The sequence below is a fragment of the Solanum tuberosum genome, unplaced genomic scaffold (genome assembly GCF_000226075.1).
Source record: "Solanum tuberosum cultivar DM 1-3 516 R44 unplaced genomic scaffold, SolTub_3.0 scf00386, whole genome shotgun sequence".
Taxonomy (NCBI): domain Eukaryota; kingdom Viridiplantae; phylum Streptophyta; class Magnoliopsida; order Solanales; family Solanaceae; genus Solanum; species Solanum tuberosum.
Genome location: NW_006239320.1, coordinates 329,015 through 352,526, shown reverse-complemented (window position 1 = coordinate 352,526; position 23,512 = coordinate 329,015). Strand labels below are relative to the sequence as shown.

General features: G+C 33.3%; 4 protein-coding genes, 1 long non-coding RNA gene and 1 pseudogene across 7 annotated transcripts in view; all 6 read right to left on the bottom strand.

Annotated features, from left to right (window-relative positions):
* Positions 1–4,946, bottom strand: part of LOC102597048 (zingipain-2-like) — a 21,285-nt gene extending 16,339 nt beyond the window's left edge. The window contains exon 1 of the mRNA XM_006362367.2: positions 4,918–4,946. The gene's annotated coding sequence lies outside the window, so the exon portion shown is untranslated. The remainder of the gene's footprint in view (positions 1–4,917) is intronic.
* Positions 1–23,512, bottom strand: part of LOC102596390 (uncharacterized protein YNL011C) — a 35,254-nt gene that overhangs the window by 4,337 nt on the left and 7,405 nt on the right. For 2 of the 3 annotated variants that reach the window (XM_006362365.2, XM_015302970.1), the window contains exons 7-11: positions 22,005–22,076; positions 20,881–20,964; positions 19,841–19,942; positions 19,414–19,461; positions 19,131–19,256 (exon numbers count right to left, since the gene is read on the bottom strand). In XM_006362365.2, the coding sequence (XP_006362427.1) occupies positions 19,131–19,256; positions 19,414–19,461; positions 19,841–19,942; positions 20,881–20,964; positions 22,005–22,076 (432 nt within the window). Of the gene's footprint in view, positions 1–16,859; positions 17,188–17,276; positions 17,476–17,694; positions 17,788–19,130; positions 19,257–19,413; positions 19,462–19,840; positions 19,943–20,880; positions 20,965–22,004; positions 22,077–23,512 lie in introns of those variants that run through there. The other variant, XM_015302969.1, reaches the window with a different exon arrangement.
* Positions 3,763–4,896, bottom strand: RCR3 (fruit bromelain-like). Its single transcript, NM_001288677.1, has 2 exons — positions 4,446–4,896; positions 3,763–4,346 (listed from the first exon to the last, which is right to left on the bottom strand). The coding sequence occupies exons 1-2, from the start codon at positions 4,894–4,896 to the stop codon at positions 3,763–3,765; spliced, it is 1,035 nt and encodes a 344-aa protein (NP_001275606.1).
* LOC102595727 (senescence-specific cysteine protease SAG39-like) lies at positions 8,752–10,299 on the bottom strand. The gene is made up of 2 exons (XM_006362364.2): positions 9,515–10,299; positions 8,752–9,421 (listed from the first exon to the last, which is right to left on the bottom strand). Exons 1-2 carry the CDS (start codon positions 9,945–9,947, stop codon positions 8,832–8,834), a joined length of 1,023 nt encoding a protein of 340 aa, XP_006362426.1. The 5' UTR covers positions 9,948–10,299; the 3' UTR covers positions 8,752–8,831.
* On the bottom strand, positions 11,480–13,514 carry LOC107057888 (uncharacterized). Its single transcript, XR_001471615.1, has 2 exons — positions 13,346–13,514; positions 11,480–11,821 (listed from the first exon to the last, which is right to left on the bottom strand). It is a non-coding gene; the product is annotated as an uncharacterized lncRNA (long non-coding RNA).
* Positions 15,103–16,756, bottom strand: LOC102596067 (senescence-specific cysteine protease SAG39-like; annotated as a pseudogene).

Genomic DNA, 23,512 nt, shown 5'->3' with positions numbered 1-23,512 from the left:
TCGGGTTGGTTTTTTTTAGTTAAAACCAAACCAACCCAAATATAGTTGGGTTTGTATTTTCAAAACCAAACCAAGTCAAACCAAACCACTAGTCGGGTTTTTTTTCCAGGTTGACTCGATTTACGGTTTGGTTCGGTTTTCGGTTTGATTTTGTACACCCCTAACTTTGACCTTATCTAGCTACCAGACAACCCCTTTAATGTATTAAATTTAAACTCATTTTTAATAGCCAACTTGACTTTGCAAAATAAAAAAGTACCTTAGAAAAATGTAGAGGGATTGCTAATTCATTATGCCAACTTGACTTGTACCGGTTTAATTAAGTAGGTTCATTGGAATACATTACTAATAGAAATAATAACATCATGTAGCACTTTATATATCTTATATATTTCATTATTAGAGTTTTATTATTATTATTATTGTTATGATTTGACATTATATTTATGTAAATTGTTGGGCCTATTAAATTGAGTTTCCATCCATCACCCGTTTTTAGACTCGGTACTCTTTGGTTCTAGCATACCTCCTTAATTACCTTTCCCAAAAATCTCCCCCCCCCCCCCCCCACGATACCACGTGTCCTCCCTCTTGTGATGCCACATATCCAAACAGCTTTTTTCCCACACAATTTTACGTAATTTTGGTTCAATTTTTTTTTTTTATTGAAGAACCCCGTATCCGTTACTTTTTCTAGAAATTAGAGAAAGTATCAATTTGGAATTAGTCCCCTAATTCTAATTTATGTGTCAATATTAAAATTTTGGAAGTCAACTAATTTTTTCTTTGATCAATTCTTTTTTATAAATATTTTAAGTTGTTAGTTATATTTATTAACAGTGAGTTTACTTAGTTTTGAATTTTAAATTTATTTTAAAAATAATTCAATTCACACTCAAAATTTAGAAACTATAAATATACCACATAAATTTAAACATGAAAGAATAAGGTAGTTAATTAACTTTCGTTTAGCGCGTAAAGAAGTTCCAAATCTACCCATGTCCACAAAGTCATTGTTTAGTCTTTCGAATTTGATGACATTTCAGTTGGTCTATTTTATAGTCTACTAATTTCAATTTTTCTGCTCCTCTTTTTCTAGAGTTGATTAAAGTGATACCACTCAGGGTGTACGCAAAAGCAAAATATCTTATGATATTAACAACCACAAATAAAATATATACTATATCATTATAAGGTTAACAACCTCAAAAAGAATTTAATACACACAAATACAAAATACTTTATTATTATGATATTGATAATAAAGATTCTACTAGAAGACGTAGTGGGATGGATGATTTCTATCCATATTTAACGAAATATCTTGGTTCGAATATTAAGAATAAAAAAGTTTGATGTAGAACACTTTATTCTTAAACAAACCTTATATAACAGAGTTTAAATTAATCGGATTAATGAGTTCCAATACTTCTTCAAGCTCCCCGATATAGGAAGAAGGAACGTGTTAATTTGTAAAGAAACTTGTTGATCCCTACACTTTGATTTAACCACCTTTTGAGGGCGATAGAGGAAAACGTTAAAGAGTTTCATTTGATATATATAGCTTTGAAGGGAATTTATTCTCTGTTGATTTATGTATTTATTTGCCTCTTCAGTCCTATTTACTCTATGATTAATGAATTTGATTTTTTTAGTGTATATTTAATTCCTTTTCAGTTGAAAATACTGAAAATTATAGTTTCAATTATTATTATTTATACTTGATTTCTTTTCTACTTTTTATTTTCATTGATTTCATAATGAATGGTTATGCTTTTGAACTATATTTGAAGCCTTTTTTTTTTTTTTGCTTGAATTAAGCTTAGCGAGTAAAAAAATTATGATGTTTTCCTTCTTCTTTTTTAGTTTCATTATTTATTATTGTGTTTTTCTTTTGTCGTTCAGGTTGATTAATATGTGTATTTATTGTACTTGAATTATTTTATTTGTGAGATTATTGTTAAGTTGAATTGACATTTGTTGTAGTAATTATTATCTATAGAACGTTTGATGGCTATCATAAAGAATTGTAATTGATACGTCTTTACATATTGGGTGAAGTTTGATTGCCAAAAAAAAATCTCTACAAAATTATTTCATGTGAAAATGAAATAGAGGTTTAGATAATTTTATATTGTATTATTTGTTTTTTATTTTATTTTACTTTTTTGTGTAAATCATATATAAGGAAAACGACTATTGAAGGAATGAAGGACAATTATTTTTATATTTGATAAATTTTTAAAATTTATTTTCTTTGTACCTAAAAAATATGAAGGGAAAAAACTTTTGAATGATTCTTTGCTATGAATTTAAGTCGATTTTGTTCTGTTGTGGAGATGTTTTATTTATTTATTTATTTGTGATTAGAACTGTGGAGAAAGTGAACTATAAAGAATATGAAATATCTTATTGTCATGTATTTTTTGAAATTTTATATTCTATTCGTAATCACAGTTTTATAATAAAATTTTATGAAAATCTACATTGAGCACATATATAATAAATGTATTATTTAGTTTAAAGCTACATTATTAGAAATTATTTTATTTTTTTAAAATTAATTTTTTACGAATACAAATTTGATCTAGCTAACAAGTTCATATTTTTTCACCCAACTATCCCTAATTTTTTATTATTATTATTATGATATTATAAACATATTTTTATTGGTTTGATATTTAATAAATTTATCATAGTTCTGCATCTTTTATCTCTCAAATTAATTTTAACTAAAATATTGTAGCATAAATTTATTGAATTTTTTTCAAGAAATAACTTCGCGCGGTCAAATTCCCTAGTTTTAAGAATAAAAAAGATTGATGTAGAACACTTTATTCTTAGATGAACCTTATATAACATACAGTTTAAATTAATCAGATTAATGAGTTTCAAATATTAGATAGATAGTTAAGAAAAATGAAAGACAATACTTCTTCAAGCTCCCCGATGTAGGAAGAAGGAGCGTGCTAATTCGTAAAGAAACTTCTTGATCCCTACACTTTGATTTAACCACCTTTTGAGGGCGATAGAGGAAAACGTTAAAGAGTTTCATTTGATATATATAGCTTTGAAGGGAATTTATTCTGAACTTGTGAGCTTGGTGCAGAAATTGTAAAATTTGTATTCACATCACATGTTGACATTTTGGGTGGAATCCTGGAGATTCTTTTTAAATTTTAGGGGCTTTTTGTGGCAATTATGTAGGCATCTGTTCACCAAATTAAAGCTCATGGATATTTGATTAGTGAAAATATATAGCTGAGGTACTCCTAATATATATTTACATAAAATTCCAAGCGTCTAGCTTCAACTAAAAATTAAAATACATACTCCTTCGTCTCAATTTGTATGACTTAATTTGATTTGACACAAAAAATTTAAAAAAGAAATACTTTTGAAACTTCTGGTCTAAAACAAGTCATAGATGTTTGTGTGAGTGTAAATTATTTCATTAAGAGTAAAATGAATATTTTGTACTAAACGTAGAAATATATCATTTTTTTTTGGAGACTTAGTAAGTCGTATAGTATTAAGTAATAAGTGGATATGAAATTAAAACACAAAATTACTCTTTTTGCTTCATGATATAATATTAATCAATACACTTTTTAATAACTTCATAAAGTTCCAATGGATACAAAGACACAAATACTACATGCAAAAAACTTTTGCATGTATACAATCAATATTTTTTTCAATTCTTAATACAACAACTTAACATATATATAAGAAATTAAAACATATAGAATGCTTGCTTATCTATGCTATGTTTGGATAAGAAGACATCTTGGCGATATCACAAAGACCTCCAGGATTCCCAGAATCTCTTATAATTTTCATAAATCCATTCTCACCCCAAGTTGTTCCCCATGAATTCTTCAACAACCAATATTTCTGACCTTGCTCATCAGTTCCATATCCTATCGCCGTAACAGCATGGTTAATTTGATCGGCACAGCTTCCCTGATAAGTTCCTCCGGCGTAAAATTGTAATTCTTGGCTAGCAGCAATTCCAATTGACACTGGTTGTTTAGTTACGGCTTGTAATAGTGATGTTTCATCTGCAGGCACGACTTGATAACTACTTATTTGCACTGCTGCTGTTTTCTCTTGGCTTCTGCATGAGTATTGTTGACCTTGGTATTCATAATCTGATTCAATTGAAATTCCACCATTTTCTATGATGAAATCGAATGCATTCGTCATGAAACCTCCATTGCAGCCATAATTGTTGGTGGTGGTGCAATCGAGAAGTTCTTGTTCAGAGAATTCCACCAAGTTGCCTGTTGCAATTTTGTAGGCTCCTTCTAGTGATCCAACCGCAGAAAACGCCCAGCAACAACCTAACATACAAAAATACCTAATTAATATCAAAATTTATCGTGAATAATATTTCATGAGCCCAATTAATTAAAGTGTTATATATATATATTGTGTCTTACCACATCGACCTTGATTCTTCACTTGAGTGACAGCCCCAGACTCTCTCCAGTCCAAGTTAGACGGCATGTCATCATCACTAAGATCATTAATCTTAAATTCCGTTGATGACATTGGAGAAGGTGAAAGATATGAAGGTACGTTTAATCCAGTAAATTTAGCCAAAAACTCTTCTGAAGTAATATCTGCAAATTCATTGACCCCTAACTTGTAAGACAGATTCCCTGCCTTATTGATCGACTCAATGAATTTCATGTTTTCTTTGAAAATCATGAATCGTTCTCCTTTTTCTACTTCGTCCTTGTAAACGCGTCCATGACGTGACATCCACTGTTCGTGTCTCTCAGACACGGATAGTTTTGGCTGGCTGCGAGCTGTTGTTTGAGAGTTAAACATGCTAATTACAAAGAATAGTGTAATTAAAATACTCATCAAATCAATTTTCATAGCCATGGTTAGTGTAGAGGGGAAAATTATAGGTGTTAGATCAAAAGAATATTGTTGTAAGAAGCTTGCATTTTATGTCTTCAGTAGCAAGGCGTTTATATAGTGGCGTAGATGAGAAATTCTATCGTAGGTTAACGGTTGAAATTAACCTACTTTTTAGTCAACAACTGGACCCCAAGAGTTTTGGAAAAGTAGTCTTGATTGATTGGTTTTTTAGATTTATTGATGGAAATTTGATGTTCAAGTATGTATTCTTTTTTTTATTTTATTTTTCCAGGTTAGTATTGACTTCTGGATTGCACTGCACTAGTCTTTGCTTGTCTAGGAAATTTCAATATAAGTATCTATATAGAAACTAAACTAGTTAATTACACAATATGTACTGTGTAGATGTGTTTAGCAACAATTTGGATCTTATAATCTTGGCATAATATAATGGTCCAACAGTACCGCTCCTAAAAGAGGATACACAATTTACAAAATAAACCTATATCTAGTTATAATTTTGTTGGTGAAAAAAATTTGTCTAGAATTTTGAATTATTCATTTTCTTTAACATAAAGCCTCACTTGAGTATTATTTGTTGAGTGAGTGACAGACGGATTCAGAATTTTAAGATCATGGTTGCAGCACAAAAGTTAAAATACTCTATTTTTTTGGTTTACTCATCTGGTATACATATGCATATTTGTGCCCAACTAACTTCAAATTTGCACTAGTTAGAAAGTTCCACATTATATTAGGAGTAAAACGGCTCATAAAAAGGCTACTCTTTGCCCAGGACTTGAATTCGAGATCTATGATTAAGAATGATAGAATACTTACCATATCATAATAATGTCACATGATGTGTTTAATTTGTAGTGTTTTTTGACTTATTATTTTTGACTTGTTATTAATTTTACAGAGTATTTATATATCAAAAGAGATAAATAATTTTTTGTTAATCTAAATATGTATTTTTCATTAATGTTATCAATTATTATATATGCAAATACAAATATTGAATACTAATATTTATCTTAAACCTGTTTAGGGCAAAAGAGAAAAAGAAATTTGGATTGAAACAAGAAAAATAACTATTGACCAGGAGTGCCTTCTAGCACTATAGAGCAAAATATGAAACTTTTTATACAGAAAATTTACTTGTATGTATTGTTGAGAGTATAATTAATAATAAAAAGTGTACTTTCTAACGATTTAAATTTTTAGATAAGAAGTCACGATCATCAAAGCAATCAACAGAGTGTTTCCTTCCGTAACGGGGGAAATCTCTTAAAGGAATTATTTTTTTGATAAGAAAGTTTGTCCTAGAAAGAAGCCTGCCGGCAAGAACTGATTACACACTTTAATACGATAGCAGAGCACACAAAGGTGCTTATATCGAATCTCATAGCCACTAATATCAAAACAAATTTCTGCAAGAAAAATAGTAGAGTGGATTCACATTCACCAAATTTCATACCGTGGATCCTGCTCTCACTTTGTGTCTCACGCCAAATAAAATTTCTTTAACTCAATCAACGTTACGTTGTTGCATTCTCCCAGCGCCAGTCGTTCCTTTCGTCCATGTCAAGTCAACGGAGAAGTCTTCACCGCTTGCGTCTTACATACTTAATTACCACGAATATAATATAGTACTCGGTCCGTTTAGTTTTATTTATCCATTATATTCCAATAATTTTTTTGTTTTTATTTATCACTTTTACTATATAAAGAAAAGATAAAAAATTTTCATGTTTTACTCTTAGCATTAACTACTTATTCATCAAATCATTTTTGAAGGTTTAATATTAAACATCAATTAATAGAAAATATACCATGTAAAATGAACGAAAAAAAGTAATTTCTACTTTTTACCAATCAAATAAATGAAAATATTAATTAAAGCTTTTGAGTTTGAACAACATAAATGAAGAAATTCCTTTATTAAAGAACATATATACAGCCTCAAATATGAATTAGTCCGGTCAATATTATTGAATATCAATGATTATACTTTCTTCGTCTTTTTAAAATTTAGATTTGACATATCTATTAAGAAAATATTGATTAGTATAATGAATTTACCTTTTTATTTTTATTAATTGATTGAATCCCAAATATATTTACTCACTTATATTTTATAAAGATATTAACTCTATGTTAATATATTGAGGGCATAATAAAAAAAAAGTTCTTAATTTATCAAAAATAATAAATAAAAAGAACATCAAATTAGAAAATATTAAGCAAGTAAATAAAGTAGAAAAAATAACAAATAAAAAAGTTTACTTTTGTGGTGTTTGTAAATTATGCGGAAATGGAGTCTCCTCAAATTCCCTCCGCCTATTAAGCCAGTGGAAAATGAGATTATTTTTTCTCCGTGTTTTTTTTCTTTTCTTTACCAAAGTAGATAAACGACAAAATTCCGATTGGTGTTTAAAGGGAGAAAAAAAAGAAGAGAAGATGCATTTAAACTTCCATAATGGAATACGGTAGGGTATCAAATAAATGGGTTGGGTTGAAATTGGAATATTAAAATAGGTTGAAATAGAAATTGGGTTGAGTTCTAACCCGTCCAAGTTTCCTTTAAGCTAAAATGGGCTTAAAAATGGGTTGGGTCTTGATCCGCTTAATCTCAATAATTATAATATATTGTTATTTAAGTTTTATAACTACAATTTGAATTTCAATTGAAGAATTTTTTTTAAAAAGAAGTTACAAATGGATAGATAAATCTTAAAATATATGAAATAGATAGTAATTCACACCTTTAATATGGGAACATACATTATTTCAATGCAAATAAATTGAAATTGAAGATTAAATTGGCATCAATTGAAGATTCTCTTAAAATGGGTTAGGAGTTGAATGCGATTAGATTGAACTCAACTCAAATTATCTTGAGCCCAACCTTTAAAATTATGGACCGATTAGACGGGTTACCTATAATTGAGCTCAATTTTGACACCTCTACTATATTCTAATTGATTACAACTGGTGTTCATATTTAACTTTTAACAAATTTTGATCAGTAAATAGTAACGATCATATATATGCATGTTGAGGAATCTTACTCCCACGTAACGAAATTTCGATTTCCCACCTTAATTTCTCTCCATTTTCCATTTCCCTTTTTTTACCTCTTTTTTTTGAAAAAAAAAAGAAGATCATATTATATGCATGTTGATGTTTTACTATAAATATATCAAAAATAATATCTCAAATGATCACTCAACTAGTATTCTTTTCACGGACCACCCATTGAGTGAAAGACTAGTCTAAAAAAGCATCAACCAAATTTCTTACTAGACATGCGGAGGATTAGTGATAGCTGGTTGAATTATCAATCTTTCTTAGGTATATTAGTATAGTCAGCTCTCGTCCGTCAATTGTTCTAGTCTTCCTGAAGAATTAAATCCCTCTGCATTCCGTTGATTTTTTCTATTATTTCGAATTAGTTCTAGTTATTGTAATATGTTTTTCTTAAGATTCAGCATACGGCTTGGGACAATTAATATATACACGTATCTGAATTTATACGCTACACGTTGATGCTTGATCAGTCACTATACTATTATAAGGCCAATTTTAATATTAAGTTAATTGTAATAACTAAAAAAAAAAAAGCTTATTGTAATAAGTTAGTCTGGAAGAGTTCTTGCATAGTAAAGTCTCTTCCAGTCTTATTGTACGAACAGAAAATCATTCGTATAATTATATTACTACTTGTACGTCTTTGTGTGATGATCGAGTACTAGTTGCATCTTCATTGCTGAATGCTTAAACTTTTTAATATACAAACTTTTGTTTAACACTTCGAATTTACATACAACGAGTTTGTAACATATACACAGTATACACACCACACAACGTATGAACAAGGTGAATTACGAATTTACAGTAGTGTTTAAAGACGAATCGATAGCAACTTTCTATCAAGCTTTTCAGCTATTTAATTAAGCAGTTGGATAAGAAGCTTGCATAGCGATACCGCAAAGACCTTCCTCAGGAACAACGCCTCTTTGCATTCTAATGTAACCGTTCTCGCCCCAGCTAGTCCCCCACGAGTTCTTGATTAACCAATACTTTGTCCCGTCACTAGTTATTCCATATCCAACGGCAGTAACACCATGATCTAACTCTGTTCCACATTCTCCAGTGAAAACACCACTAGAATAGAATTGAAAATCTGATCCACTAGCATCAATGGCAACTGATACAGGTTGGTTGGCAACAGCATTCAACAGAGCAGATTCACTGTTGGCTGGGACATCTTCATAACCAGTAATCTTAGCAGCGTCATTGGATTCCTTTCCAGTTTTGCAAGTGCCATCCGTTCCCTCGTATGGATAATTAGATTCAGTAGTAAGCCCGTGGTTCTTGATGATGAACTTAAAAGCATCATCCATAAGACCTCCTTCACATCCCATATCTGAACTTGTGTCGCAGTCCACAAGTTCTTGCTCAGACAAGGAGATCAACTTGCCTGTTTTGATCTCATTGATCCCTTCAGTAGCAGCAACAGCGGAAAATGCCCAGCAACATCCTACAATATTATCAAGTTAAGCTAATAAGATTCTTCTTTTGTTAAACAAAACGAGGATATTATTAACAGGACTTAATTAATTTGAATACTTACCACATTGCCCTTGATCCTTAACTCCAGTAACAGCACCTTTCTTTCTCCAATCCATGGTAGCTGGAGCAGTCACATTTTCATACCTGAAAAATGTTGTTTTTGATGACATATGAGGAGAAGACATTTTGTATCCGTTATGAGTGGCTCTAAATTCCTCATTTGTCAAATCTGCAAATCCGTTGATTCTCAACTTATAAGGCCTCATTCCAGCCTTGTTGATTGACTCAATGTAATCAAAATTGTCCTTGAATATGTTGAACCTTTTTGCCTTCTCTGTATCATCTCTGTACACACGCCCAAAGTGAGCCATCCACTTCTCGTGTTTCTGGACCATCGAGGCTTCATTCAAGTCACGGGATGTGGCTTCATTAGCCCACATTCCCAACACAAGTAGAGCTAAAAAAGCAGATTTACAATTGATTGTCAAAGCCATTTTCACCACTTAAATGTTTTTTGTTGATTCTAATATATTACTCTGTTTGAATGTTGTGGATGAAATGCTTAGAGTAACTATGGTATTTATAGTACTAACATTGTGGTTATAAATTAAGGTAACTCAAATGTTATCATTTTCAATTGATGATTGAATCCCCTAGAAAGCACGGCAAGTTATAAAGATGGATTGTGCACGTAGTTTGATGTTTTCATTTGATTATCTTGCAATTAGTCTTTCGTTTGCAACTATCTAATAATTTTTGTTACCATAATTTTGGAACTATTAGCACTAACTAAGCTCCTATATTGGCACATGGCAAAATTTTCTGATTTAGGAATGGAGAACCTGATCACTATTCTGTCCTCATTGCAAATCACAAACGTTTCTCTTTTGGCTTAAATGTGATGAGGAAAAGGAACAAACAAAAAACACCTAAGGTTGTTGTGGATGTTAGGACCGAAATAATTAGTCGTCATGCGTAATCTAGCAAAGCAAACCTGAATAGACCATGAGTAAGAAGACAAACATAAAATTTACCAAAAGACAAAGATTTAACGTGGTTCAATCAACTGACCTACCTCCACAAGAGGAGATGAGCAATTCACTATATAAATATGAGAGTACACAATATCGAGAGAAGTAACCTCACACAATTTACTCGAAATAAAAAGAGGTTCACACAAGTGTTAACATAACACTTGTGTCACACCGTTTCTCCCCCTACACAAAATTCTCAAAGCTCCTCGGATTACATTGTGAGTGCTACTAAGTTAGAAGGAGCGATGCTCTATTTATAGTGATAGACATTTTCTTACCAGAGAAGGACTAGCCAAATATGGAGACTTTATGTTTTTTTTTAAAGAATAGGAAAACCCAATTATGGTAAGAAATTCAGAGCAATTAGGTAAAGATGTCGGGTTTGGATTCCGAATTAATTGGGCCTCAAAATGGATACTGATCACCAGGTGGGAAACCAAAAAAAAAAAGAGGAATATAAAAGAGACTAAGAGAGGGCGAATTTTTGATCAAAATAAGTCATTATTCAAATCAATTCACCAAAATAATACGTTTTTTTAAGTTTTACGAAACTAGAACAAACGAGTTTCTCAGTAACGTTTTAGGTTATATTTTATTCAAAAAAAATCAATGGCAAAAAGACAAAAGCTTGATGGAGGAGTTAACAGACATAAAACGTTACTGTCAGTAACGTTTTATAATTCGTTACTGTGAGGTACGTTTTACAGCCAAAATGTTCCTCATAGTAACGTTTTATAATTCGTTACTGTGAGGTACGTTTTACAGCCAAAATGTTCCTCATAGTAACGTTTTATAATTCGTTACTGTGAGGTACGTTTTACAGCCAAAATGTTCCTCATAGTAACGTTTTATAATTCGTTACTCTGAGGCACGTTTTACTGCCAAAACATTCCTCACAGTAACGTTCTTTAGATACATGCCATTTCCTTTCAATTAGCTAATGTAATTTCAACATGACTATTTTCTTTGTCATTTCAACTTATAAGGCACTGTTCATACTCTAAATTCGGGATTCACTTATGTTAATGAAAGTAGCGAAACATTCTCACAAGTCACAAGCATGAGAAGAATTTGCGAGCTTCATAATATCGATCCAACTCTACATTGAAGAGTATCTGTTCCAAGAGATTTCTTGAATAAGGCATTCAAGATAACCTCTGTTCTTCAAGATTTCTTCAAGACAACTCCAGTTCTTCAAGATACATGTCCAGAAACTTGGAAGCTTACAGCATTCCAAAAAAAGCCAGAAAGCTTCTAGCAATGACATCCTTCAATGCCAATCTTTTGATCAAAATGGTCATGTTTTTCAATGGAGATTCTTACTCATATTCAATCTGCAAATAGGAATTTTAGACTATTAACAACTGAAGCTACATGGAAGGCAAACATATTTACAAGAACAACTATTATAATGTGATATCAACAACAATCATGGTCAAGCTATGAGTCATAGAACTATTCATCAAAAACCACTTTTTACTTTGCATATCTTAAAATATAAAATATCAATTTGTTGTCTAGTGTATAACCTCTACTATAAAGAAAGATTATATTAATATTTGTAATGTACAAATGTACATGTTGCAAGTAAAATCTACATGGATCAGATAAACAACTCAAGATATACAACTCAAAATATACAATTCAATATATACAGATATAGTTTATGCTAAATCAACACTCATTGTCACAAATATGACTCTGACCTCACAAGAAGGTTACCTGAACTTCAATTTCTCAAGCCTTAAACACAAAAGATAAATAATGTAAAGTTGTTAAAATGCCAATCCCACAAAGCTTAGGAAAAATTGTACGCTTTATTTTCACCGATGGTTCACCACCTCAACTTGCATTCTCGGAATTATTACTATTCACTTCATCGTTGGATTCATCCAACTCATTACCTTCTATCACAGTGTTGGAGTCCTCTAAATTAATATTGGCATCAGAAATCTCAATGGACATTGTTATAGGCGATGAGGTAAAGTTTGGGGCATTCTTAAAATGTTGAGGCCGATAACTACCAAAGACATTTTCAAGTGACAAAAGACTTGGATCTCTTGATATTTGTGGCGATATGTATGGAGCTCGATATTTATTGGTTGATATGTTATACCTGATATCATATGAGTGAATAGCTAGCTAGTAGAGGTTGTAGGCCAACCTCATAGTTATAGTCTTTCCTTCCATTTTCCTTTTAAACTTTTTTTTCCCTTGTTTCTCTTTGCATCAATGGACATTGTGATTAGTCTAAGAAGTTCTGTTAAATTAAAAATTGTTGTAAAATTATCTAAGAATTGAAGATGGTGCCCTCCCAAGAAGGTATATTGCCAAACTAGTGGTACAATCTGGTAATGTTTCTTTTGGCTTCTTTTTCATCATTAACAAGGTTTTTTTAATTTATTTTCCATTAGATACTCAATGTTGGTGAGTTCATGAAAAATCTTATCAGAGTTGCTTGACTGAATTATAGGCCGACGACATACAATAACAATATGAATCCTCTTACTAAAAATGATATAATCAGAGTTGCTTGCCGACAACATACAAAAACGACATAATCCTCGACTAAATAAAAACATAGCATACAAGAATCATAATTGCTTGACTGAATCTATTTAGCAGTATGCTATATAATAAAGCGAAATAAATACAAGAAGAGAGAAATTCTAAAATCCAAGCATTTCTTCTACTATTTTATAAGAAAAGAACATACCACAAATTAAACACACACAAAAAAAGGTTCGTTCCAAGCTTTTTGTAAGATTAATGACAGCTATTTGTGGTGAAACTCGTTTTGGACAATATTGAAGCAAAACAAGAAATCCCCAAAATTGATTTTGAAGTATAGGACTTACCGTGCATCCACGATTTGACCCATTCATTTTCTCCCCGTTTTATGTTCTTAAACATCTTCTCTTCATCCACAAATTACCGGCGAGGATTGGGGGCGGAGTTTTGTGGGCTGAGAAATTTGTTTGAGGGAGGGGACAGATAATGGATGTGGGCGTTGGTTAGATATTAAGGTTAAAGCGTTACTGGAGGTAACGAATATTCATTTAACACCGTCAGTTTTGTTAGTTTTGGGCCATTAATTTTTAAAAATAAAATAACATCAAAAATGTTACTATCAACTACGTTTATTCTAGTTTTGTAAAATTTCAAAAAAATAAATTATTTTGATAAATTGATTTAAATAATGACTTATTTTGATAAAAAATCCAAGAGAGGGCATCACATCAGTTTACCCCTTGCTCAACGGGAAAGGATTTTCATGTACAGCATCAGGCTAGTTCTAGTTTTCGTTCTTTCCTTGCTGTGCAACAATGAATTACTAAAGAGTTCAGTTTGCAAGTTCACTGCAATTGCTGCAGAAGGCGTGGCAAATCATTTGAAAGACAGACAATAGATGTATGAAAAAAATAAGATTACCCTACTTATTAGAGAAACTTCCTACCTTTGTAAATTGTGCAAAATGAGAGAAACTTCAGAACACTACTGTGCCACAAGCTCTGAAATTTGTGATAAATTAAGATGTAACGAATCACAGTAGCATGTAGGCTCATGTGTCAGTCAACAGACTGGAAAGTGCTTGAATCAATGATTTGGGATCAAAAAGCACACCTACTTTTGGATCATGGATAGAATCCAGTATCCACAATGACCTACAAGAACTCAATTTGTCACCTAAATTAAAGAGGATCACCAGCAAAGCAATCACATGTAGTGGATCTAACAACATTTATGAGACCGACTCTGAAAATTTCAATTGAGCACTTGGTTTTTGAAATTAAAACGAGCAATCCCATGACCAATAAAAACTGATCAAGTACATTATTCATTTACTGAGAAGCATTTCTAATAACCCTGAAACAGGAACGTAACATACCACATTGAAAATTCCTTGTGAAGATGGGCTTTCTATATCCACGGGTATTTGGCCACATTTTTCGCACCAGAAACTAAATCTTGATTTTCATGACAGATATTCAAGGTACAGTTTGTGCAGGTTCTCCGTGAAATTTGGACAAATCTGAAAACTAGAATCCCCATTTGCTTAATATTTGGATTGGACATTTTTTTGGTTGTGTCTGTGATGAGTAGTAGTTCAATCTTCCAACTAGCAAATGCAGGATTGAATCTTCTATGTACATCATTTCATGAATTTTAACAGACCTAATGAAGGCTCCGAGTAGTGTGCGGTATAGGCTAATGACCAAATTACTATGGAATAGGTTAATTGCTGGAAAAACAAGAATGAGCGAATCTAGTTCCGAGAACATGTCATATTTGGATCATTTATTAATACTGAAATTCACTGAACTAGAGCCTACGAGTGTAGAAGTCTCTTTTGTCATGAGTTACACACACACTCTACATCAAGAATATAGGTATTGTATACGTCATTAGTCCGATACCTAGCTTTACTTGTCATTTGGAGGCAAGCGAGTTGAAAAAAATCAATCAAAAACTAAGTGTCCCTCTCCTCTAATCTTCTCCAACTTTACTTACTGCTAGTTAGTTTTTGTATCTAGACAAAGTTGCTTATTTTGGGTCAAGTAGTGACAAAAGATATGCAAGAAGATATGCCTGACTTCATTACTGAATGCTGGAATTTTTTCACTTACAAACTTTTGTTTAACACTTGGAATTTACATACAACGAGTTTGTAACATATACACAGTAGACTATGAACATGGTGAATAACAATAGTGTTTAAAGACAAATCAATAGCAACTTCCCATCAAGCTTCTCAGCTATTTAATTATGCAGTTGGATAAGAAGCCTGCATAGCAATTCCACATAGTCCTTCCTCAGCATCAATGCCTCTTTGCATTCTAATGTAACCGTTCTCACCCCAGCTAGTCCCCCACGAGTTCTTGACTAACCAGTACTTTGTCCCGTCACTAGTTTTTCCATATCCAACTGCTGTAACACCGTGATCTAATTCAGTTCCACATTCTCCAGTGAAAACACCACTAGAGTAGAATTGGAAATCTGATCCACTAGCATCAATGGCAACTGATACAGGTTGGTTAGCAACAGCATTCAACAAAGCAGATTCACTGTTGGCTGGGACATCTTCATAACCAGTAATCTTAGCAGCGTCATTGGATTTCTTTCCAGTTTTGCAAGTGCCATCAGTTCCCTCGTACGGATAATTAGATTCAGTAGTAAGCCCGTGATTCTTGATGATGAACTTAAAAGCATCATCCATAAGACCTCCCTCACATCCCATATCTGAACTTGTGTCGCAGTCCACGAGTTCTTGCTCAGACAAAGAGATCAACTTACCAGTTTTGATCTCGTTGATCCCTTCAGTAGCAGCAACAGCAGCAAATGCCCAGCAACATCCTACATATCAGCTTAAGCTAATAAGATTCTTTTTTCGCTGAAAAACTGAGGATATTATTAACAGGACCTAGTTTGAATACTTACCACATTGCCCTTGATCCTTAACTCCAGTAACAGCACCTTTCTTTCTCCAATCCATGGTAGCTGGAGCAGTCACATTTTCATACCTGAAAGATATGGTTTTTGATGACTTTTGATGAGAAAACGCTTTGTACCCGTTGTGAGTGGCTCTGAATTCCTCATTTGTCAAATCTGCAAATCCATTGATGCTCAACTTATAAGGCCTAATTCCAGCCTTGTTGATTTACTCAATGTAATCAACATTGTCCTTGAATATGTTGAACCTTTTTGCCTTCTCTGCATCATCTTTGTACACTCGCCCAAAGCGAGTCATCCAAATCTCGTGTTTCTGGACCATCGAGGCTTCGTTCAAGTCACGAGATGTGGCTTCATTAGCCAACATTGCTAACACAAGTAGAGCTAAAAAAGCAGATTTCCAATTGATTATCAAAGCCATTTTTCGCCACTTGAATTTTTTGTTGATTCTAATGTATGTCTCTGTTTGAATGTTGTGGATGAAATGTTTAGAGTAACTATGGTATTTATAGTACTAGCATTGTGGATATAAATTAAGGTAACTCAAATGTTATCATTTTCAATTGATGATTGAATCCCTTGGAAAGCACGGCAAGTTACATATGATAAGACTGATTTTATGATAATAATAATAAGGCCAAAGATGGATTGTGCACGCAGTTTGATGTCCTCAAATGAATGAACCTTTCATTTGTAACTTTCTAATAAGTTTTATTACCATAATTTTGGAACTATTGGACTCTGATACAGCAGTAGATCGAGTACTTGATCACTATGTTGTCCTGTTTGCAAATCACAAAAGCTTCTCTTTTGGCGGAATAAACAAAAAAATAGGAGGAAAGGCATCACAGCAGTTTGTCCCTTAACGGGAACGGAAAATATTCAACACCCTGCTCTAAAGAGTGAACATTTAATATTCCTATAAAATAAGGCCCTTGATATAAAGAAAATCCCATTATGTACAACAGCAATTACGCTTCAATTCCAAACAAACAAACTGTGGTTGGCAAAAATTTCATTGATCTGTACCTCTGTCCAAATACGAAACATCAGATGTGTTTCAGCTCAATTGTGAACAATGATATTCTTTCCCAGTAAGAGCTGAATAAGATCTAAGCCACTGCCAACGTGAAACTATGGAAGCCTTACCCTCATCCTTCGGACTTCATGGAGTTGAAATCAATGCAGAGGTCTTTGAATTGTTTATCGATCTACAAGTTCTCACAAACAGCCTATTTCTCTTCAGACCCTGCAATAGCAGCACTAAAAATATTATGAAAATCGATAGATGTATGAACAAAACAAGATTACTGCACTCCCTATTAGCAAACTTCATACCGTTGCAAGTTGTGCAAAAGGGAGAAACTTCAGAACACTACTGTGCCACAAGCTCTGAAATTTCTGATAAATTAAGGTTTAACGAGCACAGTGGCATTCAGGCTCGTTCATCCGTCAAAAGATTGGAAAGTGCTTGAATCAGTGATTTGGGATCAAAAAGCACACCCAATTTTGAATCATGAAAGGAATCCACCGTGACCTACAAGAACTCCATTTGTCAACTTAATTGAAGAGGATCACCAACAAAGCAATCACATGTAGTATATCTAGCGGCATTTATGAGACCGACTTTGCAAATTTCAAATGAGCACTAGGTTTTTGAAATTAAAACGAGAAATCTCATGACCAATAGAAACTGATCAAGTACATTATTGATTTACCAAGAAGCATTTCTAATAACCATGAAACATGAACATACCACATTGAAAATTCCTTGAGAAGCCAGGCTTTCTATATCCACAAGTATTTGGCCGTTTTTCGGCACCAAAAGGGTGTTGACATATTTGTTTGGCTGAAAAGAAAAATTCCATCATAACTTCATAAGAAACAAAAAATTTAATTTTCATGACGAGATTCAAGTGTATGTTTGTGCAAGTATGTGAAATCTACTGTTGTGTGTTACATTCAGCTAGTTGCTCAATGAACTAAAAACAAATTAAAATTACAGTGATGAGAGCCAAATGATTTTGATCAAATTGCAACATATTATGGAATACCCACTTTTCATTGTTTGTCCATGAAATAATTTATACTCTCAAGATGAACTTTAAAGCCTAATATGTAATGTGAGGGGTATCTTGGGCAACTTTTCCTCTTTGTTATATCTCTCTTTCTATTCTTCACAATTCAAAAAGCAACTGTGCCCCAAGATTTTCCACCCGTTAATACTAAACAACAGATTTTTTCAATTCTCATCTTAAGAACCGTAACGGCATCTGGTATATTCAATTGGGATAAAGGGAGTAGCATTTTTCATCGACTCTACAGAACCATAGGACTCGAAAATTAACTTATGAGATGCAGTAGGAAAACACTTATGTATGTAGAGAGTTCAAATTCTTCATCAAGTTAACTTCCTCTCCACTTTCAGACACACTTCTATTTAAGTAAAATAAAATTTTGACTCTCACTCTCATACTTATGCCAGCCTATCCAGGATGCCCAATATGAGATGGAGTGAACACGATACTATAGAAGATTGGAACCAAAATACCAACGCAAACCACATATAATAAATGCTTCAGCATGAGTACTGATCTATTGGGGAAGGAACTCATAATTCCATGAGGTTCAATGTATGGATCATGTAATCAGAGAAATGGGATGGCAAATCATATGAGCTCCCATGAAATTTAACTGAAGCATCTGTCATGAGCTATAGTTTAGTAATGAACAATTGACAAAGCTAGCAGAGTATCATGACCTATGATGTCAAACTAGGAGTTCCAAGTTCCAATGCCAAAATAAGTTGGAAAATTGCTGATGTGGAAGTGCTTGCGAATGAACAATTGGCATTGCTATCAAAGGATCCATCCACACATTGAGACTGTTAACTAGGCCACTAGGGTGTGCTTTATTCAGTAATTTTTGGGTCGGATTCAGGATCGTACAACCACATTCGGGAACCTATTGAGTAGTCCATAATTTCTCATCACTTTCCTTAAGTTACATCTAGGCAATGATTAGAAAAATATTCAACTGACAAGATGCATGTTCTACACATAAGGACTGAGAGTGAAAACCCCAATTAAATGAAAATCCATAACATACCCAGTGTAATCCCACAGTGGACAAATGAAAATCCATAACAATTAGTCAATTTGAGAAGAAACGCATAAATGCTTAGCTACTTACAGGATTTTTAAGACAATTATGAGGATCTCCATAAGTTCGATTTAAGGCATCGGTAATGGCAGTCACAAAGCAAGAAGCACTAAGGCGACTAGTTTCTCGATCATGAGTACCATTCAACAGAAGTACCTGGGATTAAGAAGAAGAATTGTTGGGGAAGGAGAAGAAGAAATTAATACCATTGACATGAGAAAAACATCAATGAGACGAGGAAATCATTGACACAGACAATACAGTTTGTCTGAGAAAGCAGCAATACAGTTATTATTTGCATCACCTAAATTACCTTGGGACAAGACTGTGAAGAGATGGTTTCCCCCACTCCAAGTAAAACCTTCAAATGGAGCAGCAAAATCACTGAGTACTTATTTTCGTTCTTTTCAAAAAAAAATGAGAAGAAGAATGATAACATAATAGTGATGAGTAATGACAATGCCATGCTTGAGAAGATGAACTCAATTAAAAGAAAACAAATTAGTTTGTCAATATTAGGTATATCTTCAACCTACTTGTTTTAGTTTGTCTCACAAGAAGGATCGACTCAACAAAACTAGATACTTGCACATGCTTTAACAATGGGGGATGAACAGTATAAATATCGAAATCAAATGAGACACAACAAATCCTGAGTTGTAATAATGCACCCAGCACCACCCAAAGCATTTCATGTCTGTGAACTAATGTGGAAGAACTTAAGTTGCACGCTACTCTACCAGAGAAGGGCAGATGGAAGTAAAAAGGGATCCCATGCCAAATACGATACAGTCAACACTTCTCAACTGTTCCAAGACAGTGGGATTTACAGTGGGGAAGACCTGTACAAAAGGCAAAGAACCAGGAAATATCAGCAGTCAGAACATCAACTATAGAGCTAAAATGAGCTTTCATTAATCTATTTATACTATTTTTAAAGCATCAAAATCCAACATGAAATATTGATCAATATTTTTACCTTAGTTATTGTATTCTATGGTGGATCAAATTGTAATTACAATTAATCTTTAAGAACTTCATAGTTTTATTGCATTCAATTTTGACCTTTTAAACTAATACAAAACATTTCCTTTTACAGTGATATTAGGAACGCCAGTAGAAATTCTTGTTCCCAATACAAGAAGCAAATTCAAAAACGGTAAAAGGGATTCAACAACCTTTTTTATAACCAAAAAATCCCTGAGAGTTAGTTGCACAGTTCAAAGCTCGGTGGGTAATGGGCCACCCTTCTCCACTTAAATTACCAAACTTATGCATGTGATTAGTGATAGAGTTCAAACTTGTGAAGTACATACAACCCCCACATCATGCATTGCGCTTTAACCACTAGACCAATGCCCTGAGGCTCAGCAGCTTTAACCATCTCACAGGTGCAAGATTAGCTACTTTTATTATAGGAGAAAATATGCATAAAATTAACATGTAATCCCTTAGAGACAATCTTGTCAACAATTTCTTTGGTTGCATAAAGCTTTTAAGTTTTAACAAGTAGGAATGTGGAATGAACTTTCACAATCCAAAACTCACATGGCAGATATTCTTTGTAACATCCAAATTTAGATGAAGGACAATCATTGGAGACAACTGATTGATAAATATATTTCTTCTACCTCGTCTGGCAACAACATTTTGAAGTGAGGGTTTAGCTTTAACGACCTATCAGAAAGTGCTTATCTTTTAAAAAACATGTTATTATACAGGCATGCAGAGCTCAAGTCTCATCTTTCTATTCATTGATAAGAACAACAAGCCTATTTACCTCATGCAATAAGTTGCTTCCTTCACTGGACATGTAGAATATCCGTTTTATTCTAGAAGGAAGTGCTGGGGCTGAAGAGGCATCCTGTCCGACAAGGTTCAAAAAGTGAACTGGTTAAGTTGGGCAAGACCAACCTACTGCACACTAGCAAAAAATGAAAGCAAGTACTCTAGATTTATATTGCATCTCCCAACTTTCTATACTGTGTTGTTGCACAGATCAGACTATTCAACAGACGTGTAAAACTGAAATATCTATTTTTTTTTGATAAAGTAAAGTTGTATTCCTCAGCAATGAGGGTGTGCTGGCAACCATCAAAAAGATTTACATCAGTGACCCAAAAAAGACCAACTCAAGAAATTGCTAGCAAAGGTAAGGGCCATGACCATGCTTTGGACTATTTCGTGAAATTTACCGTCACTCCACCAGTCTCTAGTACATATATGCAGGGTACTCAGTAATCTCTCCGATCCAAAGTGCCAATCCATCAACTTAACCCTTTGAAATCACTCGGTTAGATCAAATTTAACATCCTGAACTATTATACAAGGCCCTTTTATACAGAACACCCAAGTGCCCATATGTACAAAGCATATCCAAAATACTCTATAACATAAGCATCTCATATACCAATCTCTTTCTCCTATAGAACAAGATGGTATTATACAAGTTATTTTGCAGTCTCACAGATATGAGGCTTAATCATTCAAGAGTATGTTAACCCAAGTAAACAAGTCTCCTTAAAAAGACCATGTCATACTTAAGCTTTGAAATTATCTACAACATGCAAATGGAAAGTAAATTATTCTTATCCATGTTCGTTATTGAACCTAACAAATGAATCGAAAGTATATCCCAGATAGATTATCCAAATAAATTACGGGTTTCTAATCTGAGAACAAAATACGATAACAAGGTATGGTAAAAATATCACATTTCAGCAGGGATCACAGCAGCTCCTGTTTAAGAAGATGGTATTTATCATGATTATAGTTTATGTTAGGAATATAAAATTATATCGATTAACCTTGCAAGTAGTATCTGTTTCCAGAAAATTTTAAGGGAAAAATATAATAAAAGAAACAAAAAGCATTACACATTAAGATTACAGACTGCTTTGATACCTTGTCTATAGGTTGCATGGATCCATGGGTTGGATGAGATATTTCATTTTGTCCGCGTATGACAGTTCCATCCTACACATTGGTTATATGCAACAAAGAAAAGTTTTAATTGTAGTTGCAAGCCATTATCCATTAACTAAATTATTTTAACTTCTGTATCTAATCAACAAATAAAGGAGATTTTGAATGGCTTAACGAACAGTGTTTACCACTTTGAGCACAGGAAACAGATTTTAAATTTGTCAGTTACTGTTCAGAGCCTTGTTTGTTAGAAGGATCATCATCCTGAATTCCTATAGAAATTCAACTTCATCACTTCTGAGATAACTACAAGGTGCTACTCTTACAAGAACAACATACCTAGTGAAATCCCCCAAGTGGGGTCTAGGAAAGGTGCTATTCTTGCTGATGAAAATAGTATCCAATTTATATTGCAAGTTACTCATTGATAACAACTTTCAAGCCATGGTTCTTAGTATTTAGCACTAGTATTTGACAGTCATTGTTTAAGATGACTTTAAAGGCAAATTACAGAAACTTCCCAAGATTATGGATTATAAGAAGCCATGTAATTGATCAAAAGAATCTCAAAGAAGATGGCATAGGTTCCTTAATTCCCTAATATCAACAAGCACAAAAACAGGCATCCAAGTGACTTTTCAGGCACATATGACCAATTGGAAATAGAAAACTGATATTATGAATAGCCTGAAAAAAGAGAATTCCTTATCAGGCAGGCATAACACAATTAGAAAATAGACTTGAATAAGAAAACATAAACAGGGCATTCCTCATTTTGGTTATATCTTTTCCTAGTTTTATGGACTTATGATTGCATCTTTGCCAAAACGCTCATTTTCCATATCTTCAGCCACGCTTGTCTAATTATATTTTTCCCTTCACCGGATTACGTCCATTAAATTTTTTTTTGGAGAAGTGTATGATGCTTTCCTCACAAAGTGATCAAGATATTCCTGGCACAAGAAAGACATCAATGCATGTAAGCGACTTACTGAAGCTCAAAAGCATGCAGTCATACTCATTTGCATTAGATGCTAAGAGGAACTGGATTCCTTGTGACTCTTTATTTATGTCTAGTCTAATCAAATAAGGATGACCAAAATACAACCTCAAAATAAAAAGAAGGCTCTGATGATGAAGGTACCAACAACAACAACATACCCAGTGAAATCCCACTAGGTGGGGTCTGGGGAGGGTAAAGTGTACGCAGACCTTACCACTACCTCGTGGAGGTAGAGAGGCTGTTTCCGGAAGACCCTCAGCTCAAGTGTAACAAAGCCAAGTAAAGGAAGAGAATTATATAAAGCATAACATCCAATAAGAAAAATAGTGCATAATCAACAAAGGGGGCAATACATCAAGAAAATAATGCGAGAAGTGAAACGCAGTAAACAACATAAGGCAATAGGGATCACATACAAGAACTACAAGTGTACGGCTAAGACTCCTACAAACGCTAACAACCCATACCCTCGCCAGGAAAGACA